This window comes from Hippocampus guttulatus, chromosome 2 (genome assembly GCF_054856545.1).
Source record: "Hippocampus guttulatus isolate MCC_2025c chromosome 2, RoL_Hgut_1.0, whole genome shotgun sequence".
NCBI lineage: Eukaryota > Metazoa > Chordata > Actinopteri > Syngnathiformes > Syngnathidae > Hippocampus > Hippocampus guttulatus.
This window is the reverse complement of record NC_141262.1, coordinates 34,434,355-34,462,255: the sequence shown is the minus strand read 5'-3', so window position 1 is coordinate 34,462,255 and position 27,901 is coordinate 34,434,355. Positions and strand designations below refer to the sequence as shown.

Genomic DNA, 27,901 nt, shown 5'->3' with positions numbered 1-27,901 from the left:
CTACTAAAACGTGACTAAATTGGGCCGCGTTTGGGTGGAATACCTCAAATTTAATACGAGGTAAGTAAATGTGTTGTCAAATCAGCGTATACAGCCGGGCTGTCGTCTTTGTCTCGTCTTGTGGCCCGCACTCCTTTTGCACTGCAAAAGTTGGGAGCGGCGCCCACGGGCCTGTGCGTGCACGTGAAGACAAACTACAAGGCGAACATCTCTATCGGTGTAAAAGTTTAGACTTTGTGAGTGTTTGCTGTCGTTTTCTTTGTCGCGTTTTTGCCCAAGCGGCCTCGCTCCTCTTCCCGTCTAGCTGAGAAAGCAACATGGCCGCCGCTGTTCGTAGCACTGAACTGATCGGGCCCTCCGCTGTAAGAACGCGCGGTGTGTTAAATGGCCATTCACGATGAATTCGTATATTAAATCGTATGCTGTTTTCGTGTCCTCATAGCTAATCTTGGTGCGCGTGCGCGAGGCATCCGTATGCGTGCGCGCGCGCACTTCTGAACGTTTGGGTGTCACGGCCTGTGCTTGAAGCAGACTGACTGGGGGGTTGGGTGGCGGTGCCGATTGGCTGCAGCTCACCAACACACTCGCTCGCTCTCGCGGCTTGTTTTAACACAAACCGGAGGCCGACCAGGCGGGGATCATGTAGTCAATAAGCTAGCAGGAGTGCCAGAGGCTGGACCGCCGTTGGCTCGCTGACACGAGCTGGTCGTTATGGAGCTCGCTTTGTGTTTCTCAGAAGTGCTACTTTGTGTTTCTACAGTGGCAGTCCGCGGAGAGGGCCGGTGTAGAGAATGAGCGCCTTGCCTCGGCCTACTCGGGGACCGCTGCTGGGATTGTGCACATCTGCGCACTAACACTTGCTTTGTGCCTTATAATCACGCAGCCGTTGTTGGTTTCATAGTGACCGACTAGCACATGGTGAGTTTTTCTCCCCCTTCCACGCGTGTTTGATTTTTGTGAGTTGTTTGTAGCTTCCCACGTCTGTCTTCCCATGTATGTGTTTATCTGCTGGTTCAGTGTCACCACCTCCTTCCTGCACAACCTCCTCGATTGACTCCTCCGCCATAGCAGTGGCCCTCAGCAGTCCATCCAAGTAGCTTAATTGTGCTGGACATTTATGAATGAAATGTGTCATGCACAAGTTGGGTTTTCTTGTGACCCGCCTCCTCTGTGTGAGCCATGCAGTGACAATTCACAATCTGGAGTGGGGAAAACACGTTCCTGCCTGTTCAAATTTTAGTGAGTCCTCTGGCATGTGTGTTATTATATAATATAAATATCAATATTTTATTGATAAGATAAGAAAACCTTTATTAGTCTCGCAATGGAGAAATTCCAGATTCACAGCAGCAAAGTTATGAAAGGAAGAAGTAGAACAACAAAATATAGGAGCTGCTGGAAAGGCAGCCACTCACGCGGCGCCATTTTGAAGTCAAAATAACAAAAATAACACAACACAACACATAGGACACAGACAGTCGTGCAATCTTCACCACTTTTCTGCATACACTTTGTTCTCTGAAGCAGTTATAGATGTGTGCTTGAGCCTAGACGAGACGGCTTTGGGCACGAGGTGGGGTACACCCCAGACAGGTTGCCACCCAATCACAAGGCACAAATAGCCAAACAATATTTATCCGGACATTCACGCCTATGTACTACTATTTCAGTTCACCTAACACAAATGCTTTTTAGATAGGGATGTTAAATACCGCTTTTTTCCCCCTCAGACTGACACCACAACAATTGTTCACTCTTTGATTACTCACCGATACTTTTGATGTATTACATTTCATTTACCACATCCATCCATACATTTTCCAATCCGCTTTATCCTCACAAGAGAAGAAATACCTTTACTTCTGAAGCAGATGTTTGTTTGCCAATGTGGCAAGCTAGCATTCTCGGACAAAACCTACACAAGCAACAGGAAAACGTACAAACGCCACACAGGAAGGCAGGAGTCAAAATTCAAATGCAGAATCTCAGAACTGGGGCAGATGTGCTGTTCAGATTCTGAATACTTTATTAGTCCCGGAAGGGCAGTTTTGTTTTACAGTGAGCCCACCTGTAGAACTAATACAATAAAACAAAGTAAAGGAAAGGAAAAATACATCATTCCATTTCATGATCCTAGATTACATTTTGAACATTTTTCAAAATTAGCCGTAGAATTGATCATGACCAAATGCAGGGGCAAATTGATAACACAATGAGGCGATTCTTAGGGTACAGACACAAAACCTATAAAGTAAGGGACAAGAAATAGTCACTGCCTCACACTCTCAGCACATGCTTAGTCCGTAAACACTTACTGTGCAGTTCACTGTCTGGATCAAATATGGCATGACTATGTTCAAGAAAGGGAAAATTAATATAGAAATATAACTTTACACATCTTTTCCCAGACTCTTCAGGTGGAGCCAAAACCATAATCGATGCCATTGTCAATGTTTTTCTAGCATAATAATTCAGGCTGTTCAAGTGCTCTTGCTCTTGTCTGCATTCCTTATTTCCTAAAAAGAAGACCATTGACTGATATTAATATCTCACTTCCCCGAGAAATAAAGACTGAAGCCATTGTCGTTTGATTTTCGATGACATTTACGCGATTTCAACATTATGACTGCCCCCCCCCCCTTTCCGGCAAACGTAATTAAATTGAAAACAAGTTCTACAGCGCTACTCTGAATCAACACTATTATTGAGCATGCTTTGACAACACTTTCAGTGAAAATAAAAACTAAAACTATCCCCTACTTTTCTCCTTGACAGGGGCGAGCCAAGGCAACATGAGTCAGTCATACAGCCCGGCTTTCCGTTCAGTGTTTGGATCCAGCAGCCAGCCGGAGTCGAGACCCCGCAATGGCTTTGTGGGCACCTCCTACAGAAAGCAGTGCGGCATGGCGAAGCTCGGGTCGGAGCAGCCATCGGTGTCCAACTGTTACCACCCGCTGAAGACGCTGCCTGACTTAAATGCTGTGGTCAAGAAGGTTGACCGCCATGCTAGGAATTACTTCCACCCTTCAAGCCCAGTCCGGCATGATGACAATGATGCATTTGAGCCACCGTCTGTCCTTCTGCCTCCCTCACCATACAACGATAACACCTCATTTGAACCTCTGCCACTTTTCAACAGGAATGGCTTCCTCCCTCACAGTCCGGACAGCCTAGAGTGTTGTTCTCCCACCTCAAACGGATACCTGCATTTTGGCACGACATTGTTTGACAGCAGTGACACAAAGCAGCTGCAACGCGATCATGTCGCGCACAACAAACGGAGTGAGGTCTTCAACCCTTATCACCACACTTGGGAGCACGCCGTTCCAGGCTCTCGAGCCTCAAACATTTCGGGCTCAGACACAAGGACATCCAAACCTACCGTTTTTAACCTGATGTCAAAAACTATATCGGAACTCAACCCTACTCTGACCGACGCGCTGCCAGACATCCCCATGAGAGACGGGTGGAGCATGAACGAGGAATCGGAAAGCGATGGGGAACTTGGCTCTACTGATCGTGGCTTTATTTCACCATCTGGCAACAACTCTGATGTGAGTTGCAAACACTGCGGATTCTTTGTTTGGCGCCTCGGAAAAGCCAAGGCTTTGTCTAAGTGTTTCTTGCTTGTACAACTCCAGATATTTAGATGGTCTGTCTCAAAGGCTGGATTTACACTGTATGGTTCAAGTAACACAAGGGTTTTTGTTTTTCTCCTCTCAAGTGGTACAATTCGGATATGTGTTATGGCAGTGTAGAAAAAAAAGGGAGTTGATATCTTCAGATGAGAATTGACCTCTTCAAAAATCAAACTGCTGTATATCTAAAAAGCATACAGAAGACCAGGGGTGCCCAAACTTTTTGGACCGAGGATCTACTTTTCGATCAACTAACCTCCCGCGATCTACCCTTACCGGCACGCGCGCACACACACACGCACGCCATGATGAGAACCAGCCTGAAACTGAGGCAAGCGATGCACTTTTGCAGCCTGTTAACTATCGTAGCTCACACGTACCATTTTAAAGTGCTTCCCTAGATTCCTATTCTTTTTCCGTGCCCTCTGTGAATTGTACACGAAGCAAACTCTGAATGAGAACAATGACGATAAAAGATAGAGCGCAACAGCTCTGATCACAAGCTGCATTTGCAGACTGCTGAGCGCTAACAACTTCCGGTGACGTAATCACGCGCCACCGTAAATTCAAGATTTACCTGCTTTGTTTTATTTTTTTTTAGATTTTTTTTTTGGTGAAAACGAGACTGATAGGATGATTAGGGTGCAGCGTACATTAACACAAAAAATATATTACTAACATGTTCAAAGACACACAAATGGTTATTTGTTTTTTGTTTTTCTCCTCGACACTCCTCGGATCTACTTGGGACCTGTCTTAGATCTACCAGTAGATCAGGATCGACGTAATGGGCACCCCTGCAGTAGACAATTGGAGGTCTAAATATGCTACATTAGAGATGTGTCAAATATCAAATTATCAAAGTAAATTTGCAGACATGGTGAGGTTACCCTCATTTAAATCATTTGCAGGAAAGAGCCAGCCCAGGTCAACTACACTGAATGTACAGCTTGATATTTGTGTGACTTCTGTAGTATTATTTACCTCCCTGTGATCCCCACCCACTGTTGACGCTTGTGGCGTCTTTTCTTACATGCAATTTGGCCGTCTCCGCAGGCAGGTCGTTTCATATGTTCTGTCGGCGTAAACAGAACCACATCGGATGTGTCACTTGAAATGTACACCCAACAGACTGTCTGAGTGCTTTAAATTGAAATTGGTCACCTGGATTTGCAGTTTTCAGCAAATCTAGTCACTAGTATTTTTGTCATCTCGAATATTGGTAGTGCTGTGCTCAAGTCACTCTTGTAACTCCTATTAATCACTGCTTTTGACGGCTATAGACGTCAACGATCCATTTTGACTGGGCTTGCAGTGATGAGCACATAAACGGATACCGCACATACTCCTTTCTCAACACAGGCAACTCCAGTGATCACTGTTGAAATAATCTTGGATGAATATAATGATATGAAAAACAAAATGCAAGCAAAGGGTTAACACAAAAGACAGTTTGGAGCTTTTAGCCGCGTGGAGAGATGTACAGTATCGGGAAAGTTCTCAAACTTTTGTCACAAAAGATGTATTTCAAACTTAAACCACAAAGTACGAGTTTTCCCCTAAAACGTGGGCCAGCCGCGATGGAGCTGCCTTCCTTCTCGCAAGACCTGTCTCTGTGTGCTTTCCAAAGTTCAAGGGGACTGATTTTGAAGTCTTGGACAACATATTGATTGCCGAGATGATAGTGTCGGGGACGATCCCGCAAGACTTTTGAGAAGGGCGTGGCAGAGAAGGCTGGCAAAGTGCGTTGGACTGAAGGGGGAAAACTTATATTTTTGGATTTTAAATGCACTATGTCTTATGACACTAGTCCTGGAACATTTCTGACACAGCATGTCATATTTCTTAATTGCAATTATTTGTGTTCATCAGATGTGAGTTTTCACCTGTTTTATAAATGCGTTTTAACCCAATGGTTTAATTTTCTCACTTAGTCCAAGAGTGCAAAAACAAGGCCTCCTCCATCAGTGGAACATGTGGAAGGCGAGTTGGTGTGGGCAAAGTTCAACAGACGGCCCTGGTGGCCCTGCCGAGTTCTCTGCGACCCTCAGTTGGGCCTCCACACCAAGATGAAATGTGAGCTTTCCTTCAGAGTCGCCGGACCACGGATGACATGATGGTAATATTGAATTTTATCATCCCAACTCTTGATGTGTTTCCTTCTAGTGCACAGTCCCCGCCCCTGTCGCATGTACTTCCTGGAGACGATTGGCGAGATGATCGAGTGTGCTTGGGTCCCAGGGAAAGCCATTATTCCTTTCAAAGGAAGCTATCAGTTTGATGACCTACCCAAGCTGAGACCGAGAGGGAAGCAGAAGGAGAAAGACTACAAGTACATGGTAAATTACGCACGAGTCACATATATACAGTATATGGAACAACAGGTACGGAAATATCCAAATTATGGTCAAGGATGTGGTAAAACCTATTTTTAATGGAATGCACAACAACCTTTAGATTTTTTAATTATTTAGAGAAAGATTATATGAACCTATTTCAGCCTGAAATACATTGTAAAAATGCACATTATTGACGCGTGTTCTCAATTCGAGCGAGAATGTATGGACTAAGTAGGTAATCCCATCGTGCGCAATTTACAGCACGGCACTGCGTCGAATTGCAAACAATAATGCTAGGCTAAAAACCGCAGCCGATATATCTTACCGTTCTTCCGACCCCAATGGGTCTCGTGTCCATTCCATGTCCGGCCGTTCGGGCCCAACATTTTCCGCATCCTGACCATCTGGCTTGTTGTACATGTATGGTCCGACGTACACCATGCCGACACGCTCTTCTTCTTCCAACTCTTCAAACGTCTGGATCCTCTCAGTTAAGTTTGAAACATCACTTTCCGAATTGATTTCTGACTGGCTTTGTACACTTCCCACAGTGAGCCCCGCTAATGTTGTCTTTGAAGTGATGTCACACTGCCCGGTTTGTCGCCCGTGAGGATGTCACTTTGGGAGAAACGATTACTTTGTCAAATTTACAAAATAGAAATTCTATTTGCATGCTTTATTTCATGTGGTTTGTTTAATTACTTGTGACATAAAAATATTCAGGTTGGGATTTTCTAAAACGACTTCACACATGACCTTTAAGTTGGCGTTAAATTCATAAAAGTGGAGTTTACTTTGACTAGTCGCTGATGATGCAACTCATATTTTTTCTGTACAATTCTATAATTTAAAAAAATGCTGGAGAACGGGACGTTTTGCAATCATCTATATTCATTAACAATGCACAGCACATACACCAATTACCGGTATATGCACATTAGGAACACAAGACAAAGGTTCGCCCGCTGTCACATGAATATATTTCCAGCCAGAGGGAAAAAAAATCTCGCTCGGTGAGCTTGTTTCTCAAACAGTGAGGTAAATGTTTGCACAACCCAACCCAACAAAGAAACCTGTAGTAGTTGTGGGAATTTGCAGCATTTGCAAATAATCACAGTCCTCTTGGTGTGCTGTGGAATAATTCCCCCACTCTCCTTCCACTTTGATTTGTGTGATGTATCATCTGTCGATTAAGCAAGGCATATTCCAAAATGTAAGCTTCAATTTAGCAATTGCAGACAACAACGGCCTTCAAATGTGGGGTCTGAAAATTGAGATCCTGCCCGAGTCCCCCCGCCCACCCCTTGTTTCTCTGTCACTTACCAATTTAGAAATGGAAGACGATTCAAATCAGTCAAGTCATGTTTGACTTTGCACTTTCTTTGAGACTCCTCTTCAAGACTGCGTTTAAGGCTAGCAACTAGTCGACATCACGTTCTGAATGTCATTGTGCAGTCGAAAAGTCAAATAGTCTGCACAACCCACAGGCAGTAGATTGTCACTGCTCCGTCATGTTTACCTTTGTTGATGTGATCCTATTTGCGATCCTGCTTACACACCCGGTAGAGGAAACGCAAAGCAACACTCAAACTGAACTGTCACGTTTGGTGGGAAAATGACTCATGTCTTTTAGTAGCATAACAAGAAAATCCTCCTGAACCGATTTCCAGATTTTTGCTGACCGGCATGCCAAATACTAGGGGAAGAATGGCGACATCATCGATGTATCATATCTTCTTTCCAATTTCAATTCAAAAAAATGAAAAAGTGACAATAAATAGATAAGAGTGGCAACACAAGTTTTGTTGACTTACGTCTGACAGCTGTCTCGAACAAATTTTGGGGTGTGGCATCAAAAACTGAGCTCAGTTTTTCTTTTTCATGTCAAGGTTTTGAGCTATTGGATCCTCGCTTTCTCATACGAAGCAAATGTGTACGTATCTACTTTATAAATAAAACCCTCAGATGGGATAGTTGCAAGCGTTGAACTCTAAAAAAAACAACATAAAAGGAAATATGCCTATGGTTGCAAGCTTAAGAGAAAAGCCAGCACTAATCCCTCATTTCTACTCTGCTAGCTTTCTTTTTGCAGATATTGGAGGTACTGACGTATTGGGAGCTGCACACACGTCTCAATTGTAACTGCACAAAAAAATTGTCACGTAGCTGTCGATGAATCTAATCTGAGTCAGCTCTTCTTACTGCAATCTTATCAGTGGAAGTTTGCTTATCCCGTGGGATAGCCGTGGAGAGAAAAACTGATCGTGCTAGGGGGAAAAAAACGTCCTGTAAATTTGGAATCGGCATGTTTTAGTTTTAATCAGCATAAATATCTCACTCAACAGATAGATTTTTCTTTCAAATTGTTCCCCAGTGTAATTGGTCATATTTCATTTAAGTTTGGTCACATATGAACTCAAACTCAGTCTTGTGGCTTCTTTTTCCCTTTGATATGTTTGATCTGAGCCTATAATTGAAGTATGACAAATCAAAATTTTATCCCAGGTTTAGCTTCCGATTAAAAACAAAACACACAAAGCAAAAAATAGTCGTTTGACTTTGATATTTGATTGCCAACTTCAAATGGAAAGAACAACTTACACATAGGACATGTTTGACATGCCTTTGCCGCCTTCGCTTGTCAGTAAATTGTGACTGATCATTGCTGCCACATAAAGGGAAAGAGTGCAACGTTGCCTTTTTATTCCCTTGCTTATTTTACTGTTGGAAGCACAAAAGCAAGTTTTCAAATGGCTGCCTGTTTGCCTTGTATGGAGCATCTCGCATGGCATTGCCCTCGCCTGGGCACTGGTCTGCTGAATGCTCTTATTGCAGTTTGATATTTTCATCTCTCTTTTTTAGAAAGTGCGATTTCTGTCATGAGGCTCTGACATGTTGTTTCTACTTTCTGCAGGTACCCAAAAGTTTGCAGTCTGCATGGGATGTCAGCGTGATGGAAGCTGAACATTTGCTCTCCGCGCGACAATGGAATGCCAAGTGTTATCCTGGAGTCTCTCTCAATGGAGGGGGGTCAGTACATGGCCCACCTCAGGAGACCCCCTCTTTCAATGAAGATGCTGGTCAACTCGTATCCCCTTATACTGTTCCCAGAAGCACTGAGCACCACATTGCCAAAAACTCATCGGGAACACTGTCCACTGAGAGCAAAACCTGCCAAAAGAAAAAAAAATGTCTGTCAGACATATTTGGGCATATTATCAGCGGGTCAACGGTATCACCGGACTTCACAGATACACTGGACCTTCGTACACCACGCCAGGCACTGCAAAAAGACCCGGACGTGGCCTCACCTTATACGGATCTGGAAACTGTTCCTGCGTTGCATTGTCCAAAGCGCTTAACGTCGTCTCCAGTGCAGGAACTGGACAAGCCCTTCGCACAAGTAAAAACGATGTTCACAGAAACAGTCCAGCATTCTGAAGATCCACATAATTCTGATTGCGCTTTTTCCGACATTTGGGACCATAAAAATCACAGATTAAAGGACGACGAAGGAACTTCACACAGACCAATCAAAAAGCTGCTTGGCAGTGGTCGTCTCGAGACGACGGCCGTGGAAGCAGAGGAAAAGGCTGAGCTCCAAAATGCACTGGCTGCAAGCCAAATGTCAGGCCACCCTCATGATTGTCGTCTGAAAGAACCCCGTGATTCAGCTCTGTTAAAAACTGTAACCTCTCCCTGTTGGGAATCAACCACTGATATGTCATGCTGTGTAAATCAGAGGACTCCAAAAAAGCGTGCGAGGAAGCCTGACAAGAAAAAAAAAAGTGTCGGTACATTAATAAAGTCTCCTAATGTAGACCAAAGGGATTCCTTTCCTCATCCCGTTCGACTCAAGACGGAGAATGTTAGCCCTGTTAGCTCTTCATCGTCCTCCCCCTCTTCATCGTTGTGCCCCATGGATGCGTTCCTGGATATGAAGGAAATCACATTTAAGTCTCTTGTTGACAAGAATGGCGACTGCCAGCTTGCGGCATTTCGGCCCGATGCTAATTATAAATTCAGTACCTTCCTCATGCTCCTCAAAGACATTCATGACACGAGAGCAAAGGAGGGGAGGCCCCTGGTTGTCCCACCACCACCTCTGCTGATCAAAAGGGAGCCTTTAGTCATTCCTTCTCCTCCGTGTAGTGAGCCACTGAGGGGGTCTTCTGGCACTTTGAGCCCAGCAATCAAAACAGAGATTGCAAAGTCGGGAAAATGCTCTACAGTGAAAACCAAGTGGAGGACGAAATCGGCCGGCACTTTCCAATGTGAAGATTTTCCTTTGCGGTTTGAGAACTCTGACAAACAACGGCGAAAACAGAGACTTCCTGCCAAAGTGAAGCTTCAGTTACCTGGCCTTTCCTCCGACATGGCCGACTTGGCTTTCGGCAGGGAATTCGTCAGTGGCCACGCTGATTTAGCTGAATTTGATCATCCGGTTCCCTGCGATCCCGCTGCCACTCACCTTGACAAGAGGTCCGAATCTCCCATTGCCCCAAAGAAGCGCTGGCAGATGGTTGAGGAGAACGAGATGAACGGATCGTACACTACGAGAGCATCTCCAGATTTTCATTTGGATGGTGAGAGGCTGTCGGACAATAACTCATTCTCTGAGGAAAGCGGTGCAGCCGGTAAGACAAAATAACTGCTGTTTGGCTTGGCCACATCGATGGTTAAAAATGACTCCCAAGAGGGTTTTTGTGTGTTCATGCAGGTCATTTTGAGAACAAACGCCTCCGGAAACCAACTAAAAGACTCCTGGAATCCACGGAGGAATATGAACACATTTTCGCCCCCAAAAGGAAATCCACAAAACACAGCTTAGACTCACCCGATACGGTAATATGATCATTGCCGTCCCATACGGTACAACACAATCATGACCACAAAAGAAGTTACTTTCCTTCCCCGGGTGCGGGCACTGTTCATCAGAAGACGTTTTCTATAACTGTCACTTGAATTCATTTGTTAATGTGTCTAAAAGAGAGACATTGATTTGAAACTGGAAGGCAGCCAGGGCAATTGGAGATTTGGTTCGAGTATTCCAGCTCTGCTGCCGGTAGCATCCTATTTTAATACAACCTTTGGTCCACAATTCCACGTCATTGGAACGTTTACGATTATACTCTGGGAAATAAAATGAAATCAAATATTTACGGTACATGCTGACAGAAATGAAATAAGGCGTTGTATAATAGGAATGCAAAATGACAAATAGAAACAACAGGTGGTCAGTAGAGCTGTATGTAAACTATTTCTGCACAGCAGGACTAGTGAAAGAACGACTTCAGTTTCATGTTTGTGTTGAAGTGAAAGATTCATTCAAGGTATTTCTGCTGCCGTTAAATACATTCAAAGTAAATTGTCTGTTGCAAACAAGCTTCCTATTTATGGTCAAATAGATTGCAAATATAATAAGTTGAGTCACTGTAAATCAAAGGTCACCAACCTTTTTGAAGCTAAGAGCTCCTTGGCTACTCAAGGTTCAAGGTCATCTTTATTGTTAAATATGCTTTATGTATTACATGCTGCATAGGTGAAATTTCTTCCTCTCTATCCTCCTCAGTGCAAACATGCTGTGCATTAAACACACAGCTAAGACAAGATAGCAGCTAATGTAATGTGAACAGTATACAGCATAGACAATATAAACAACATAAACAATGGCACTTGTGGGTAAAGTGAGGTAGTGATCAAAGTGGAGGGCTACTAGTTTGATGGTATGCACTTTAGAAGTACATTTGCTCAAGCTACCTTCAGATATCATAATTATAGTAATTTCTGAGAAGATGCTGATCACATTAGTGCTTTCTCGCAATAATTATGAAACATAAATATCGATTGGCCACACTGTATTATAAATACCTGCCGGTGTTCACATTTTGAAATGATCGCTTCAACAATATTCCTGGAGAGTCCCAATGTCTAATCACCGGTGAGCTATTTTTTGGATTAGGCCGGCGGGCTACTCATGTCGTCCTTGAGGGCTCCCAGGTGCCCGGGGGCACCGTGTTGGTGACCACTGCTGTAAATCTTTACTCCGTACAAAACTACAATGCGCCAATTAAGACGTCTGTCAATCAGCATACCTTGTCTTGTTTTTACTCTGTCCCCCGTGTGGCTTGTGGTCGTCAATTGTAAAAGGTCATATTGATACCTTGTATGTGTGCCTCTCAGGTTCTTTATAATGCCAGTGAAAACGTGTCACCGGTCCTGAATCTCAGCATCACATCGGAGACACTTGGCTCACCATCAGTCTCCATAGCGCCTCCTACGTCTCCAGCTACAAAGGCGCACGGTCAATCTCAGGATCAATGCCCCTCTGATGGACTGCCTACCTCCCCAGGCCCAAATCAACCCTCTCATGATGCGGTCACAGCCGAAGAAGCTAATCTACTCCCAAAATCTGGTATTGGAGAGTTTCCACAATCCCATGTCTCATTCCTGGATATTGCATGCTGATATCATTCTGCTCCTTGTTACAGATTCAGAAAGAAAAAGGCCTCGGAAGCTGTCTCAAAAAGTTTTGGATTGTACCATTGAAGAAGTGTCCGTCTCTCCAGAGGAGGAGGTAGGTAGTGTGAGTGGCTGCTCTTTGTGCAGTCTTAGACTCACGAGGCACAACTTTCATGACAGCCACAACTGGACTGTAAAGTCCAGTCTCACTTCACACACACACAAATGGTTGTGTCATTGTTTGGTTGTGCAAAGCAGTGTGCGCTTCACCTAGAGCAGGGGTGCCCAACTAGTCGATCACGATTGACCGGTAGCCCGCGAGCTGGTCCCAACTCGATCGCGGGGGGCCTAGGGGAATATGGATTAAAAAAAAAAAAAAAAATGTGTGTCTGTGTGCGTGTTATTCATATTCTATATTTTTGTGTTAGTACACACTGCACCCTAAGCAACCTCTCAGTTTCACTTTAACACAAAAGTATTTAAAAAATAAAATAATATAACAAAGCAGGTCACCTTTAACCTACGGCGGCCCGTGACCTGCATCACCAGTGTTGTTAGCGGTCAACAGTCTGCAATTGCAGCTTGCAATCACAGCTGTTGCCTTATATCTTTTTTATTTTTATTATTCTCATTCAAAGTTTGTCTCATCTACAATTCACCAATGACACTGGCAATGAATGGGAATTTGGAGTGCCATTAGAACCATTTTAAAACGGTACACGTGAGCTCCGATAGTGACGTTGTTGCACTGAAGACGCTGCCAAAGTGCGTCCCAGTGGCGGATGCTGGTCTGTCAAGGAGGGGAAGCTCAATTTCAGCCTACATCATAAAATGTGTCCTTTTATTTATACGTGGATTCTACTCTCCGTTCCTTTTCAAGAAAATTATCTGTGACCCTGTCATACCAACAAGTCGTCTTTTCCAGGGACTTAACTAGCGTCCTACAACGACGGCAACTACAATAAAACCCATCAGAAATAAAAGATGAGTTTGTCGCTAGTCGTTTTCAACAAAGAGAGTGTCGCTAAGATGATTAGAAGAAGTCTCCAGTTCAACTTAGAACAGAATGAGAATTGAAAAATGCTCCCACGATGCCTACACCAAAAGAACGTGATTGGCTCATTTCGCTGTCAATCAAAAAGAGATCCCGCCTCAGACAGATCATCCAATCATCATGCAGAAAAGCTGAGCATCCTGCCGCCACATCAGGTCTCGACTAAGGTAGGCACTGATTCCTTTTTAGAAACTTACAAACTCTTGTATCGACTTTATTTTTCTGTTTTGTTCATGTTCGGGGCCTCTTTGGCTGTTTCTCATCATGGCATGCATGCACGTGCGGTAGCGGGTCGATCGCCAAAGGTTGGTTTCTTGAAAAGTCGATCTTTGGTTAAAAAAAGTTGGGCACCCCTGACTGAGAGTGACCTTGGAACACATGCTTCGCTCTGTTGTTATGTCACATAATTCTGCTGTTGAGATCGATCATTTCGTGTGGTCAACAGAGAATGATGCGACCAGATTTTTATGGCCAGGACAATTCTTGGAAGTTCTAGTCTGATTGTGTTTTTTTTTATGTTGTTGTGTCTTCACACAGGAGCCAAAGTACCCTCTGAACGTTCTCTCTGAAGTGAAAGTGTTGGTCGACAAAACTGTGATACCGCAGAAGCTTAACATTAAGGAACATCTGGTCAGTATTTGTCACAACTACTACCAAAGTTCATTATACAGGATGTTTAAGTAACCTTGAATAAAAGGCGTTTGCTTTTTACAGCTTGCGCCTGTAAAGAAAGAGAAATCTGCTCCCAGCACATCTTCCGTACCTTCTACCACCATTCCAACCTCCGAGGCTGAAGATGTGAAGGTTGTCATCCCGAACAAGTCCCCAGAGCGGAAGGCCGAGTTGATGCCCTGCAGCCCTGAAGAGAAACATGACACAGACAATGAAGCTCCCAAAACTGAGGTGCTCACATCATATCTGTAACTCAAAATAGCAGGTGTCCATCTGTTACTTCACGTAGATGAAGGTTCTGTCTTGATTTTCGTAGGTGCTTGATGCCAGTTTGATGGACAGCCCATGTTCCCAAGTGGATGTCAAAGGGAAAATAGGTGTTGTTTCCTTTAAGGAGAATGTCTGCCAGGTGAGATGGTGCTCTTCAAATATATTAACTCATTCAGCGCCTGGAATTTTCACACCCTTTTTTACCCTTCCATATGATTTTTTTTAAAGTACCGGTAAATAAAGATTTACTTGGGATTGAATCCCTGGATTCTTTGGGAGGGGGGGGGGGGGGACATGAAAAAATGTCCGTGGCATCGAATGAGTTTTAACCGGAACCCGGGTCTTCCTCCCAATTTGTTTGTCTTTTTTTCTTCAGCCACTGCTACACCAATAATTCATCAAAATGACAGTTGTCATAAAAGGAAAACCAGGATGTGGCTCGTGCTTGTGGGACATCTTTTTGGAACTTTCTTAGCAATCATGAATGTAAAACAAACAAAAAAAAAGCATATTCAAAATTCACTTTGACAAATGCCGGCCGGATGTGTGTCGGTAAAGAGAGACGCCGTACTCGTAAGTGGTGGTGCATGGCCTTGATTTGATGATGCTTTTGTGTAGGTGTGTGAGAGGACAGGAGACCTTCTGGTATGTGACGGCCACTGTTATGGAGCCTTTCACCCACAGTGTATTGGTTTGTCTGCAGCGCCCAAGGGAAAATTTCTCTGCCAACAGTGCACCTCCGGTGAGTGAGAGTGTCGTCTTTCTAAGTTGGCTTTGACTGGTTTGGGTTGGCTTTATGCTGAAGTGAATGAACAATATTCCTATGCTACAATTTCAGGTATTCACACCTGCTTTGTGTGTAAGAAGTCCGGTCACGGCGTGAAGCGGTGTATGATCCCCCTGTGTGGAAAGTTCTATCACACTGACTGCATCATGGCCTTCTCAGCCACGCAGCGCCATAACAAAAGCTTCCGCTGCCCCTTCCACGTTTGTTTGTCGTGTCACATTGCCAATCCTCTCAATGCTTGCAGCTCCAAAGGTAAGAAGCTTCATATGTTGCGATCTGATTTGCGGATTTGTCAATGTTAGCCATTTCCACAATCTGTGCCATCAGCTGCACACTTTCCATAGGAGGTTTTGTGGGAAACCTCTCGAGTTGGATTAGTAACTTTCAGTCATACATTTTTATTACGGTGTGAAGTATGACAATGAAAGTGTTTGGTTTTCAGCCGAAATCCATGGAAAATTCTGATTTTCAATGAATATGTGGAATGGTTTGGTTGAAAAAGAAATCTCCAACTTTTTGTTGTTAAGATTTATATATAGTCCTCATCCTAACTGCTTACCTGTCATTTATGCACAACCTCTCACTCATTTAAGGTCTCCATACTTTATTGATGTTTCTCAAATTAAAGCAAGATTCCCGCTGATAGTCTTGTGCGAATTTGCAAATGCACATACATCTTATTCCTGCAAATTACCATTCCTTTCAACAAATTCATGATAATTCGTGAGACCGCTACGTCATTAAAAATTTTCAGAAACAAGCCAATTTTTTAAAAAATGGTTTGATAATAGTAACATGATATCTTCATCAAATAATTTGAATACCTCAAGCAGATTGCAGTATATGACTATGTAAATTGTCATAATAAAGCTCCAAAGCACTGCTGCATACATACCATCATCCACTTTTAAGTATGACACCTTTTTTCAGACGCCATCAATTATTTCCATCCATCCATCCATCATCTACCGCTTATCCGGGGCCGGGTCGTGGGGGCAACAGCTTTAGCAGGGAAGCCCAGACTTCCCTCTCCCTAGCTACTTCTTCCAGCTCTCCCCGGGGGATCCTGAGACGTTCCCAGGCCAGCTGGGTAACATAGTCTCTCCACCGTGTCCTGGGTCTTCCTCGGGGTCTCCTCCCGGTGGGACATGCCCGGAACACCTCACCAGGGAGGCGCTCAGGGGGCATCCGAATCAGATGCCCAAGCCACCTCATCTGGCTCCTCTCGATGTGGAGGAGAAGCGGCTCGACTCTGAGCCCCTCCCGGATGACCGAGCTTCTCACCTTATCTCTAAGGGAGAGCCCGGACACCCTGCGGAGAAAACTCATTTCGGCCGCTTGTAACCGGGATCTCGTTCTTTCGTTCACGACCCATAGCTCGTGACCATAGATGAGGGTTGGAACGTAGATCGACCGGTAAATTGAGAGCTTCGCCCTTTGGCTCAGCTCCTTCTTCACCACGACAGACCGATACAACGTCCGCATCACAGCAGACGCTGCACCGATCCGCCTGTCGATCTCCCGCTCCCTCCTGCCCCCACTCGTGAACAAGACCCCAAGATACTTGAACTCCTCCACTTGGGGCAAGATCTCCTCCCCGACCCGGAGGGGACACTCCACCCTTTTCCGACTGAGGACCATGGTTTCAGATTTGGAGGTGCTGATCTTCATCCCAACCGCTTCACACTCTGCTGCGAAACGCTCCAGTGAGAGTTGGAGAGCCCCGTTTGAAGGAGCCAACAGCACCACATCATCTGCAAAAAGCAGGGATGCAATACCGAGGCCCCCCAAAACGGACCCCCTCAACGCTTCGGCTGCGCCTAGAAATTCTGTCCATAAAGGTTATGAACAGAATCGGCGACAAAGGGCAGCCTTGGCGGAGTCCTACCCCCACTGGAAACGATTCCGACTTACTGCCGGCAATGCGAACCAAACTCTGACATCGGTGGTATAGTGACCGAACAGCCCGTATCAGGGGGTTCGGTACCCCATACCCACGAAGCACCCCCCACAGAACTCCCCGAGGGACACGGTCAAACGCCTTCTCCAAGTCCACAAAACACATGTAGACTGGTTGGGCGAATTCCCACATACCCTCGAGGACCCTGCTAAGGGTGTAGAGCTGGTCCACTGTTCCACGGCCGGGACGAAAACCACACTGCTCCTCCTCAATCTGAGGCTCGACTTCCTGACGGACCCTCCTCTCCAGCACCCCTGAATAGACCTTACCAGGGAGGCTGAGGAGTGTGATCCCTCTGTAGTTGGAACACACCCTCCGGTCCCCCTTTTTAAAAAGAGGGACTACCACCCCGGTCTGCCAATCCAGAGGCACTCTCCCTGTTGACCACGCGATGTTGCAGAGGCGTGTCAACCAGGACAGCCCCACAACATCCAGAGCCTTGAGGAACTCCGGGCGGATCTCATCCACCCCTGGGGCCTTGCCACCGAGGAGCTTTTTAACCACATCGGTGACTTCAACCACAGAGATAGGAGAGCCCACCTCAGAGTCCCCAGGCTCTGCTTCCTCCAAGGAAGGCGTGTTGGTGGAGTTGAGGAGGTCTTCGAAGTACTCTGCCCACCGGTTCACAACGTCCCGAGTCGAAGTCAGCAGCGCCCCATCCCCACTGTACACAGTGTTAGTGGTGTACTGCTTCCCCCTCCTGAGACGTCGGATGGTGAACCAGAATTTCCTCGAAGCCGTCCGGAAGTCGGCTTCCATGGCCTCACCGAACTCTTCCCACGCTCGGGTTTTTGCCTCGGCGACCACCGAAGCTGCGTTCCGCTTGGCCAGTCGATACCCGTCAGCTGCCTCTGGGGTCCCACAGGCCATAAAGGCTCGATAGGACTCCTTCTTCAGCTTGACGGCATCCCTTACTGCTGGTGTCCACCAGCGAGTACGGGGGTTGCCGCCACGACAGGCACCAACCACCTTACGGCCACAACTCAGATTGGCCGCCTCAACAATAGAGGCACGGAACATGGTCCACTCGGGCTCAATGTCCCCCGCCTCCCCCGGAACATGGGAAAAGCTCTGTCAGAGGTGGGAGTTGAAACTCCTTCTGACAGGGGATTCCGCCAGACGCTCCCAACAAACCCTCACAATACGTTTGGGTCTGCCAGGACGGACCGGCATCTTCCCCCACCATCGGAGCCTACTCACCACCAGGTGGTGATCAGTTGACAGCTCCGCCCCTCTCTTCACCCGAGTGTCCAGAACATGCGGCCGCAAATCCGATGATACAACTACAAAGTCGATCATCGAACTGCGGCCTAGGGTGTCCTGGTGCCAAGTGCACATATGGACACCCTTATGTTTGAACAAGGTGTTCGTTATGGACAATCCGTGGCGAGCACAGAAGTCCAATAACAAAACACCACTCGAGTTCTGATCGGGGGGGCCGTTCCTCCCAATCACGCCCCTCCAGGTCTCACTGTCATTGCCCACGTGAGCATTGAAGTCCCCCAGCAGAACAAGGGAGTCCCCAGCAGGAGTACTCTCCAGCACACCCTCCAAGGACTCCAAAAAGGGTGGGTATGCTGAGCTGCTGTTTGGTGCATATGCACAAACAACAGTCAGGACCCGTCCACCCACCCGAAGGCGGAGGGAGGCAACCCTCTCGTCTACCGGTGTGAACCCCAATGTACAGGCACTGAGCCGGGGGGCAATGAGTATGCCCACACCTGCTCTGCGCCTCTCACCGTGAGCAACTCTAGAGTGGAAGAGAGTCCAACCCCTCTCGAGAGAACTGGTACCAGAACCCAGGCTGTGTGTGGAGGCAAGTCCGACTATATCCAGTCGGAAATTCTCTGCCTCACACACCAGCTCGGGCTCCTTCCCTGCCAGAGAGGTGACATTCCATGTCCCAAGAGCTAGCTTCTGCAGCCGAGGATCGGACCGCCAGGGTCCCCGCCTTTGGCTGCCGCCCAGCTCACATTGCACCCGACCCCTTTGGCTCCTCTCATGGGTGGTGAGCCCATGGGAAGGGGGACCCACGTTGCCTCTTTGGGCTGTGCCCGGCCGGGCCCCATGGGTGTAGGCCCGGCCACCAGGCGCTTGCCAACGAGCCCCACCTCCAGGCCTGGCTCCAGAGGGGGGCCCCGGTGACCCGCGTCCGGGCAAGGGAAACCTTGGTCCATATATTTTTTTCATCATAAGGGGTCTTTGAGCCGTGCTTTGTCTGGCCCCTCACCTAGAACCTGTTTGCCATGGGTGACCATGCCAGGGGCATAAAGCCCCAGACAACTTAGCTCCTAGGATCATTGGGACACACAAACCCCTCCACCACGGTAAGGTGACGACTCACGGAGGGGCAGTTATTTTATTTTTTATTTTTTTTCATGCATAAAAAAAACCTGATGTTGCTGTGGAAATCCGCTCGAATACCACAATATTAGAGTGATGTAAAGATGCTGGGTTGAGCCCATGTGGCTGTATCCTCACTGTTGTGATGATAAACTTGCTGCAGCCACACTTGATCATTAAAAAAATAATAATAATAATCCTTTGAATTCATAACTACATTGCTCTTTGTTCTCATGCTTTGCAGGACGTTTGGCTCGCTGTGTGCGCTGTCCCGTGGCTTATCACGCAAATGACAACTGCATGGCAGCCGGCAGCCTGGTGCTGGCCAACAATGGTTTTCTTTGTCCAAACCACTTCACTCCTCGGAAGGGCTGCAAGAACCATGAGCACATCAACGTTAGCTGGTGCTTTGTGTGCTCTGAAGGTCGTTCCCTTTTTTTTTTTTTTTTTTTAAGTCTCCTCTCTATTGTTTATGGATCTGTCTAGTTTGTCTTTTTCTTTTAATATTCCTCTTCTGCGTTGCAAATCAGAGTTCAAAGCCTTGAGTCAACAAAAACAGCCGTGGTTAAAAACGCCGCATCATCCAATCGGTGCCTTGAATGCTTTTGCTCTGGTTTTACAGGAGGCAGCCTGCTTTGCTGTGAAGCCTGTCCTGCTGCTTTTCATCAGGAATGTCTCAATATGGAGATGCCTCAAGGCAGCTGGTTCTGCAATGATTGCAAGGCAGGAAAAAGGCCCCGGATCAAGGACATACTGTGGGTCAAATGGGGACGTTACAGGTACGGTCCAGCTTTTTGGATGCAAGTATCAAGACGTTATATATCGACTTGTGGTGAGGAATCGTTTTGGAAAGTCAGCTCTTTCCCTCTTGATCTGGCGGTGATCGAATTTGAATGAGCTGTAAAAGAAGGAATTCTGTAGGAGACGTATCTGTACTTTTAAAAGCATTGATTATCTTGTGTTGAGTATCATGGACGCTGATTGCATATTTCTGAAATGAGACCTCACTCAAATGCTTTGTTAGGTGGTGGCCTGCCGAAGTGTGTCTGGCCAAAGATGTCCCAAATAACATCTTGAGGATGAAACACGAGGTCGGGGAGTTCCCGGTGCAGTTTTTTGGCTCCAAGGATTTTGTATGGACTTACCAAGCCCGTGTGTTTCCCTACATGGAGGGTGACACCCACAACATTGAGAAAATGGGCAAGGGCGCCGACGCCGTGTATAAAAAGGGTAAACTGTGCTCTTGTGCATTTTGAATACCCGACATTTTTTGGGGGAGTGTTATCAGTGACACAGTGTCTTTGTTGGTAGCCCTAAGTGAAGCAGCGGAGAGATTCAAAGAGCTTCAATCTGAAAAGGAAATGAGGCAGCTTCAGGAGGACAGAAAGATTCATAAGAAACCTCCTCCATATAAACACATTAAGGTGCGTTTTCCTCAATGGGTGTTTTGTTTGTCACCAGCAGTTTAATGTCAATCGAATCACTTGTCTTGGCTTCTTAGGTCAACAAGCCAATTGGGAAGGTGCAGATCATCACAGCTGATTTATCTGAGGTCCCACGCTGCAACTGTAAGGCGTCAGACGAGAACCCGTGTGGCGTGGATTCGGAGTGCATTAATCGCATGCTGTTGTACGAGTGCCATCCTCAAGTTTGCGCTGCTGGGGAGCGATGTCAGAACCAGACCTTCACAAAACGCCAGTACACGGTTGTTGAGATATTCAGGACACTGTCGCGTGGCTGGGGCTTGCGCAGCGTGTCTGACATCAAGAAGGTGGGTCCGAAACGGAAGTGCCACCGCTCACAAGTTTGTTAGTTTTTTTTCTCTCTCTCTTCTAGTTGCTCTTATCACTATATTTCTTCACAGGGAGCTTTTGTGAGTGAATACGTGGGTGAGGTGATAGATGAAGAAGAATGTCGGGCCCGAATCAAATATGCTCAGGAAAAAGACATCTTTAACTTCTACATGCTGACATTAGACAAGGTAAGATTCTGACCTGATGGCCACAAAAGTTAATTTCCAACAAGCAAAACAATTTGCTTCTGCGGAATACTAGATTTGTGGAGACAGGCTCGCTGCTCTTGATTTTTTAAAAAAAAAAGTCCCTTCTTCTTCCGTGTTCCACGAAATGAATGACATGGGAAGGAACCACCATTCAAAAGAAAAGTAGCTGGATTACAATCGGAGGAGGATTCATCTTACTTTAACTGGCAACAAGAACACTGTCTGTCTGGTTGACGCTTCACCTAATCCAAACCATACAATGATAAAATGTACTACAAATTGAACCGTACCTCTCGGTGGAAACATGGCTTTCAGGTGTTAGCATTTTACACGTTTTGGATCCTGGAGACATACATGTTTAAAACGGCAACAGCATAGTTGTCAGGTAAATGCTAATAAATGAATCACAAAACACAAGTCCGATCTCTGATTGTGCATGTTTTGTTTTTTTGCCTTTCAATGCCAGGACCGAATCATCGATGCAGGCCCCAAAGGGAATCAGGCTCGCTTCATGAATCACAGCTGCCAGCCAAATTGTGAAACTCAGAAATGGACCGTGAATGGGGACACCCGTGTGGGACTGTTTGCTTTGCAAGACATCCCAAAAGGTTTGAGCTACAATCTGCAACCCGTTGTGGTAGTTTGCATGATACTGACGGAAGGTGTCCTTTTTAGGTGTGGAATTAACTTTCAACTACAACCTCGAGTGTCTTGGCAATGGCAAAACGGCCTGTAAATGTGGAGCACCCAACTGTAGTGGCTTCCTTGGTGTTCGACCAAAGGTAAAAATTCCAACTCTGATACCGGTCGTCCTTCGTTTAGGAGCATGCAGCTTCAAACTGCTAAACTTTGCTACACTATTTTTGTCATCTGTTTGGCTTCTCTTGAGTCAAGAATTCCACCACAAAACTGTGTGCCACAAAATATCTTGTGTCTGAACGAACGTTCTGATAGCAAAAAAAAAAAAAAAAAAAAAAAATATCAATGATATATACCTCAGTATTATGAACTGGACGTTACTAAAATATGGCAATTGACCACGCGCGCGCGCACACACTCGCCTCTCTGCACAAACTACAGTAAATGCTCAGTGGTGCATACCCTTTATGGCATTGTGGATAAAATGTCTCATCCAATTCAGAACTGGACAAGTAGTGTAATTCCATTGTGTCGTGTGTCTACCCAAACAACCGCACAACAGTTAACGACCGATTGGTATGAACAGAACATGGCCATGCATCCTTGATTACCTGTAACCTCGCCTGAAAAGAGGAAATTAATCAATGATCTGCGAAATTACTTTCCGCCGTTCTTCTTGTTCAGAACCAGCCACCAGCGGAAAAAATAAAGGAAGGGAAGAAGAGAGGGGCCATGAAGAAAAAATCCAGGCAAGAGGTGACGAAAGAAAGGGAGGATGAGTGCTTCAGCTGCGGTGACGGGGGCCAGATCGTGTCATGTAAGAAGCCCGGTTGCCCGAAGGTCTACCACGCTGACTGTCTCAACCTGGCCAAGAGACCTGCAGGCAAGTAGTGTCTTCAAACGTCAACTGGGTTGGCTGTCGTGTAGTAGTACTGGAATTCCTTCCTGATCACATTAACCGAGGTCTGAGAAATAAAAATATATTGTATGAAAGCAGTAAGACACAAAAGAGAATGTCAATAGTGTTTTTATTTGTATTTATTAACACTTTTTGTAGAATGTAGTTACTGTATGTACAACAGTGAAGCTGAATTATTTTGACCCAAAAAAATTATTAGGATTTTTTTTTCCTCAGTTGATATTGCGATTTGAGTTTCATATGTGATCTGTGGTTTTATCAGTTTAACTCTTCGCGTTTCCTGAAACAATGATATCGACTGCATTTTTTAAGTACTGAATCTATCCGGACCCCGTATACTTGAATAAGTGAAATACACATATGATATCCATTTGAATTTGATTCATTGTGGAGCCCGAATGAACTGCACTATGTAATAATATAATAATAATAATACATTTTATTTATAAGCGCCTTTCAAGACACCCAAGGACACTTTACAATAACAAAAAACACAAAACAATACGGGTTGAGCAGCGGCAGCCAAAACGCGCCAGCGTTCACTCAACCCGGAAGTCAGAAAGAAACCACAAGGGAGGGAACCCTCAATTTGAGGATAATTTGAGTTAGGCATATAGATGGATGACGATGGGCCAGTGAATGAATGGATGGGTGGATGGATGGATGAATAGGCCAACAGAGGCCGATGGGGATGTCAAATATAATAATAATAATAACAGTAAAAATAATACACTCAATATGTAGAGTATATGAAACTGTAAAACTACTCAGAGTATTATTTGGGAGTGTCGGTTTAGACGGTTTTCAAAAACCGTTCCACCACTTATAGTTATGCCTGACACCAAGTCGTGAATGCAACTGAACTGTACATATGCGCTGTACTGAATTTTAAATAAGAGTTACGCATTACATCCATTTTCCGATCTGCTTTATCCTCACAAGGGTCGCGGGGGGTGCTGCAGCCTATTCCAGCTGTCTTAGGGTTTACTGCCACTTCTTTTGTTAGATGTGTGCAGTAAACCCTCGCCCATCCCTTACCTTAATTTGTGGCTCACAACGCAAAATACATTTTCGACCAATATGTATTTTACCATTCGATGACAATGTCATCTTATTGCAAAATAAAAAGTATGAATGACCATAATATCATTTTCAGGTCGATGGGAGTGTCCATGGCACCAGTGTGACATCTGCAGTATAGAAGCGGTTTCATTCTGTGAGATGTGCCCCAGCTCATTCTGCAAAGCACATCTCGATGGCATGCTCTTCATCTCCAAGCTGGATGGCAAGCTGTCCTGCAGTGAGCATGACCCCTGCGGGCCCGACCCCCTGGAACCAGGCGAGATCCGCGAATACGTGCCAGGAGCGACCGCCTCAAAGCCCTTTGTTGCGGCACCTGTTTCTGCAGTTGCAGGGTCTGTAGGTTCTTCCCCCGATGCCTCACATGGTGGTCGGGCTGGCTCAGCCACTTGGAAGCCTTCTCTTCATCCTCCTCCTGCTCCTCCTCGTCTCTACATAAACACAAAGACGGCTACCTCAAGCTTCATCCCCTCCGGCGGGTCTTACCTCACAGACAAGACTGAAGAGAAAGCGTTTTCCAGCCCAACGTCCTCCAAGGGTCTGAGCGAGGATGGCGAGATGGAAGAAGGAGAGGTGTGTGGGGTCGAGGTAGACCCGGATGGCGACATGGATGATGATGATGATGATGATGATAATGACGACGACAATGATGATGATGAAGATGATGATGAAGCGGATGATAATGATGTTGAAGAGATAGAGTTAGTAGAAGATGAGCCGCTGTACGGAGGCAGTCTAGAGGAGGAGGAGCCAGACGTTTATGGCAGATGGAGTGATTCTGTCGAAGAAGATGCTGGCGATGAAGACGTCGAAGAGGATGTCTAGGGCAGAAGAGGAGACGATGACAAGTGACACAGAGTCACCTACTTTACTCAAATGCAATATTGCCTTCTTATCCCAGACAGCTGCACTGACTGGGATTCGTATCGGTGCAAATGCCTAAGGGGCACATTCACTCAGTTTCTACTTTTTACTTCTGGTAATATTTGTTTATTTGTGTCTGGTGCATCTAGGTTCAGCTGTGCATTCTATTACACATTGTTTACATCTGACTTTTTTAAGACATTTTTAAATATAAATATCAAGATTTTTCCTTTATTTGACAAAACTAATCACAAGGGCATTTTGTCATTACCGTCTTTAACATTGTCTTCTAAAGAAAAAGAAAAAAGCAAGCGTGGTCATTGGAACACTCTCATGTCATTGTTTTCATGTTTTAATTTGACCCAATTGCAAAAATAAACACACTGAAGTCATTGAAGTCTGAGACAAGCATTTTATTTTATTTTTTTATCAGTAACAAAATCGATATACTCCTATAGTTTATATACAATCTCACAATCAATAGATTGATGACCAAGGCAATACAAATACAAATATGTTGCATCTAGGCCATTTATGATTCTATTCATACATGGGAAAATTTGGGGGTGGGGGCAGGCAAATCCGCCAAATTCTACACATAATTATACTAAATTTGCATAAATTGTCATTTTAAAAAAAAACTATGTATATATGTGTGTACACAACCACACATATATATACAGTAAATATTCTCTAGTACGGACTGGTGTTTGCGCTGTCCAATTTGTCCTGATAACAGAAATTCCTCATTTGGGAAATGAGCATGGTACATGTCCTTTATGAACCTGCAAGTATGTTGACAAAATGCACGTGTAACAGCACAATCAATAAAATACAAAAATATACTGTCCAAAAACTGTTTATATCACAAAAACTGCAATACAGGTGTATCCAAAAAAAAAATCACAACAGTAAAATACAGTATTTTAATGTTTATTTTTTTTCTGTCTTGGGGGAAAAAATGTGTATTTTGGATTGTTTTGTTTGCTTTCTTTGGTTTATGACAATGTTTGCCTGCGTGTCATACAGTTTTCTTGCTAGTTGCAAGTAACTGTCCCATTGATCACCGATGTCTGGTAATTCTTGTGCATACTGAAGGATTTTTGTTGCCATTTGCATTGCTTCCTTGCTGGATGGTGGCTTGTCATCAGGAGTTGAATCGATGCCTTGTTTTTTAAATTTTCTTAGATTTGCGTCTTTCCGACTCCAAGTGTCTGCTGGATATTTTTAACTTTGTGTCCAGCCTCGCTCAAACGGATGCATTTCACTCGCTCCGCTGCAGTCGTTACAGTTCTTCTACGTTTCGATGCGATGATCTACACGACGTAATTGAATAAAGTTAAAATCTTTTGCAATTACAGTAAAACCATAGAATTCCGGGGATGGGAATATTTACTGTATATATATATATATATATATATATATATATGTGTGTGTGTATAATCAGTGGCGGGTGCTGAGGGGAAGCTCAATTTCGGCCGACAGTAATCCGTCGTTTATCGCGGGCATAGGATTTTATTCCGGGTGAAGGATATTCCTTTCCATAGAATTCCGGGGATGGGAATATTTACTGTATATATATGTGTGTGTGTATAATCAGTGGCGGGTGCTGAGGGGAAGCTCAATTTCGGCCGACAGTAATCCCTCGTTTATCGCGGTTAATGGGGACCAAAACCACCCACGATAAAGGAAAATCCGCGAGGTAGCGAACCCCCCCCCCCCCCCCCCCCCTCCATGTAGGTACCGGTACATAATATAAGGCCAAATTTAATGGTATACATGCATGCAGAAATAAATTTCGAAGTAATTAATACGACTTAATAATGTATTCTAATATATTTAAACATGTATAAGTTAGGTTAGTTTATGAATAACAAAATACAGTAAACATATTTTTTAAAAACTTGTTTTTCATATACAAGTCTGCAAACGGTCTGCGAGAAGCTGCGAAAGTCGGCAAAACAACAGCAAGTCACATACAGTATACAGTACTGTACTACAGGTATGATTTTTTTAATGAATATGTTTGAAAAAAATTTGCGATGCACTGAAGCCGCGAAATAGCGAGGGATCACTGTACAACATCATAAAATGGGTCTGTTTATTTATACGTGAATTCTACTCTCCATTCCTTTTCAAGAAAATTATCTGTGACCCTGTCACACCAACAATGCGTCTTTTCCAGGGACTTAACTAGTGTCCTACAACTACAGCAACTACAGTAAAACCCACCAGAAATAAAATGTTAATTCGTCGCTAGTCGTTTTCAACAAAGAGAGTGTCGCGAAGATGATTAGAAGAAGTCTCCAGTTCAATTTAGAACAGAATGAGATTAGAAAGATGCTCCCACGGATGCCTACACCAAAAGATCGGTGATTGGCTCATTTTGCTGTCAATCAAAAAGAGATTCAGCCTCAGACAGATCATCCAATCATCATGCAGAATAGCTCAGCGTCCTGGGCCAGCCGATACACGCCCACTGTCCATAGACTCCCAGGACGCCGAGCGTCCGGTGGGTGGGACAAAACCAGCATTTATCCAATGACTCGTCTCGTTTCAATGCATTGGGACAATGGGCTCTGAACTCTCGAGACGCCCAGTCCCACACAGTTATAAGCACAGTGAAGCTGTGGGAATGAATGAGAAGAGAGTCGCGTCGTAACCAGTCTTAAGAAGCTGATCCAGAACAAAAGTTTAGTGCGTTGTAGCGAATATTTAGTCAATGACATGTACACACAATTGTATGTACAAACATGTATTTGATCACTTATTTTTTTGGGCATTTCCTCTAAAATGTCAAAAAGTAAGTGATCAAATACACGCCCTGTCTATGGACAGTGGGCGTGTATCAGTTGGCCCGGACGCTAAGCTA

At 45.0% G+C, this 27,901-nt stretch overlaps 1 protein-coding gene across 1 annotated transcript; it reads left to right on the top strand.

Annotated features, from left to right (window-relative positions):
• Positions 1–117: 117 nt before the first annotated feature.
• LOC147209822 (histone-lysine N-methyltransferase, H3 lysine-36 specific-like) lies at positions 118–25,426 on the top strand. Its single transcript, XM_086105846.1, has 24 exons — positions 118–236; positions 761–918; positions 2,776–3,554; positions 5,573–5,714; positions 5,805–5,977; positions 8,892–10,614; positions 10,698–10,822; positions 12,161–12,392; positions 12,469–12,554; positions 14,031–14,123; positions 14,208–14,396; positions 14,482–14,574; positions 15,054–15,177; positions 15,274–15,474; positions 19,770–19,949; positions 20,148–20,304; positions 20,550–20,755; positions 20,837–20,949; positions 21,027–21,296; positions 21,390–21,506; positions 21,994–22,135; positions 22,203–22,309; positions 22,851–23,049; positions 24,242–25,426. Exons 3-24 carry the CDS (start codon positions 2,793–2,795, stop codon positions 24,988–24,990), a joined length of 6,183 nt encoding a protein of 2,060 aa, XP_085961972.1. The 5' UTR covers positions 118–236; positions 761–918; positions 2,776–2,792; the 3' UTR covers positions 24,991–25,426.
• Positions 25,427–27,901: the final 2,475 nt, after the last annotated feature.

Coding starts and splice junctions, on each gene's coding strand:
- LOC147209822 (XM_086105846.1), top strand. CDS start 2,793: ATGAGTCAGTCATACAGCCCGGCTTTCCGTTCAGTGTTTGGATCCAGC. Junction 14,124..14,207: donor TTAACATTAAGGAACATCTG/GTCAGTATTTGT, acceptor TGCTTTTTACAG/CTTGCGCCTGTAAAGAAAGA. Junction 14,575..15,053: donor TTAAGGAGAATGTCTGCCAG/GTGAGATGGTGC, acceptor GCTTTTGTGTAG/GTGTGTGAGAGGACAGGAGA.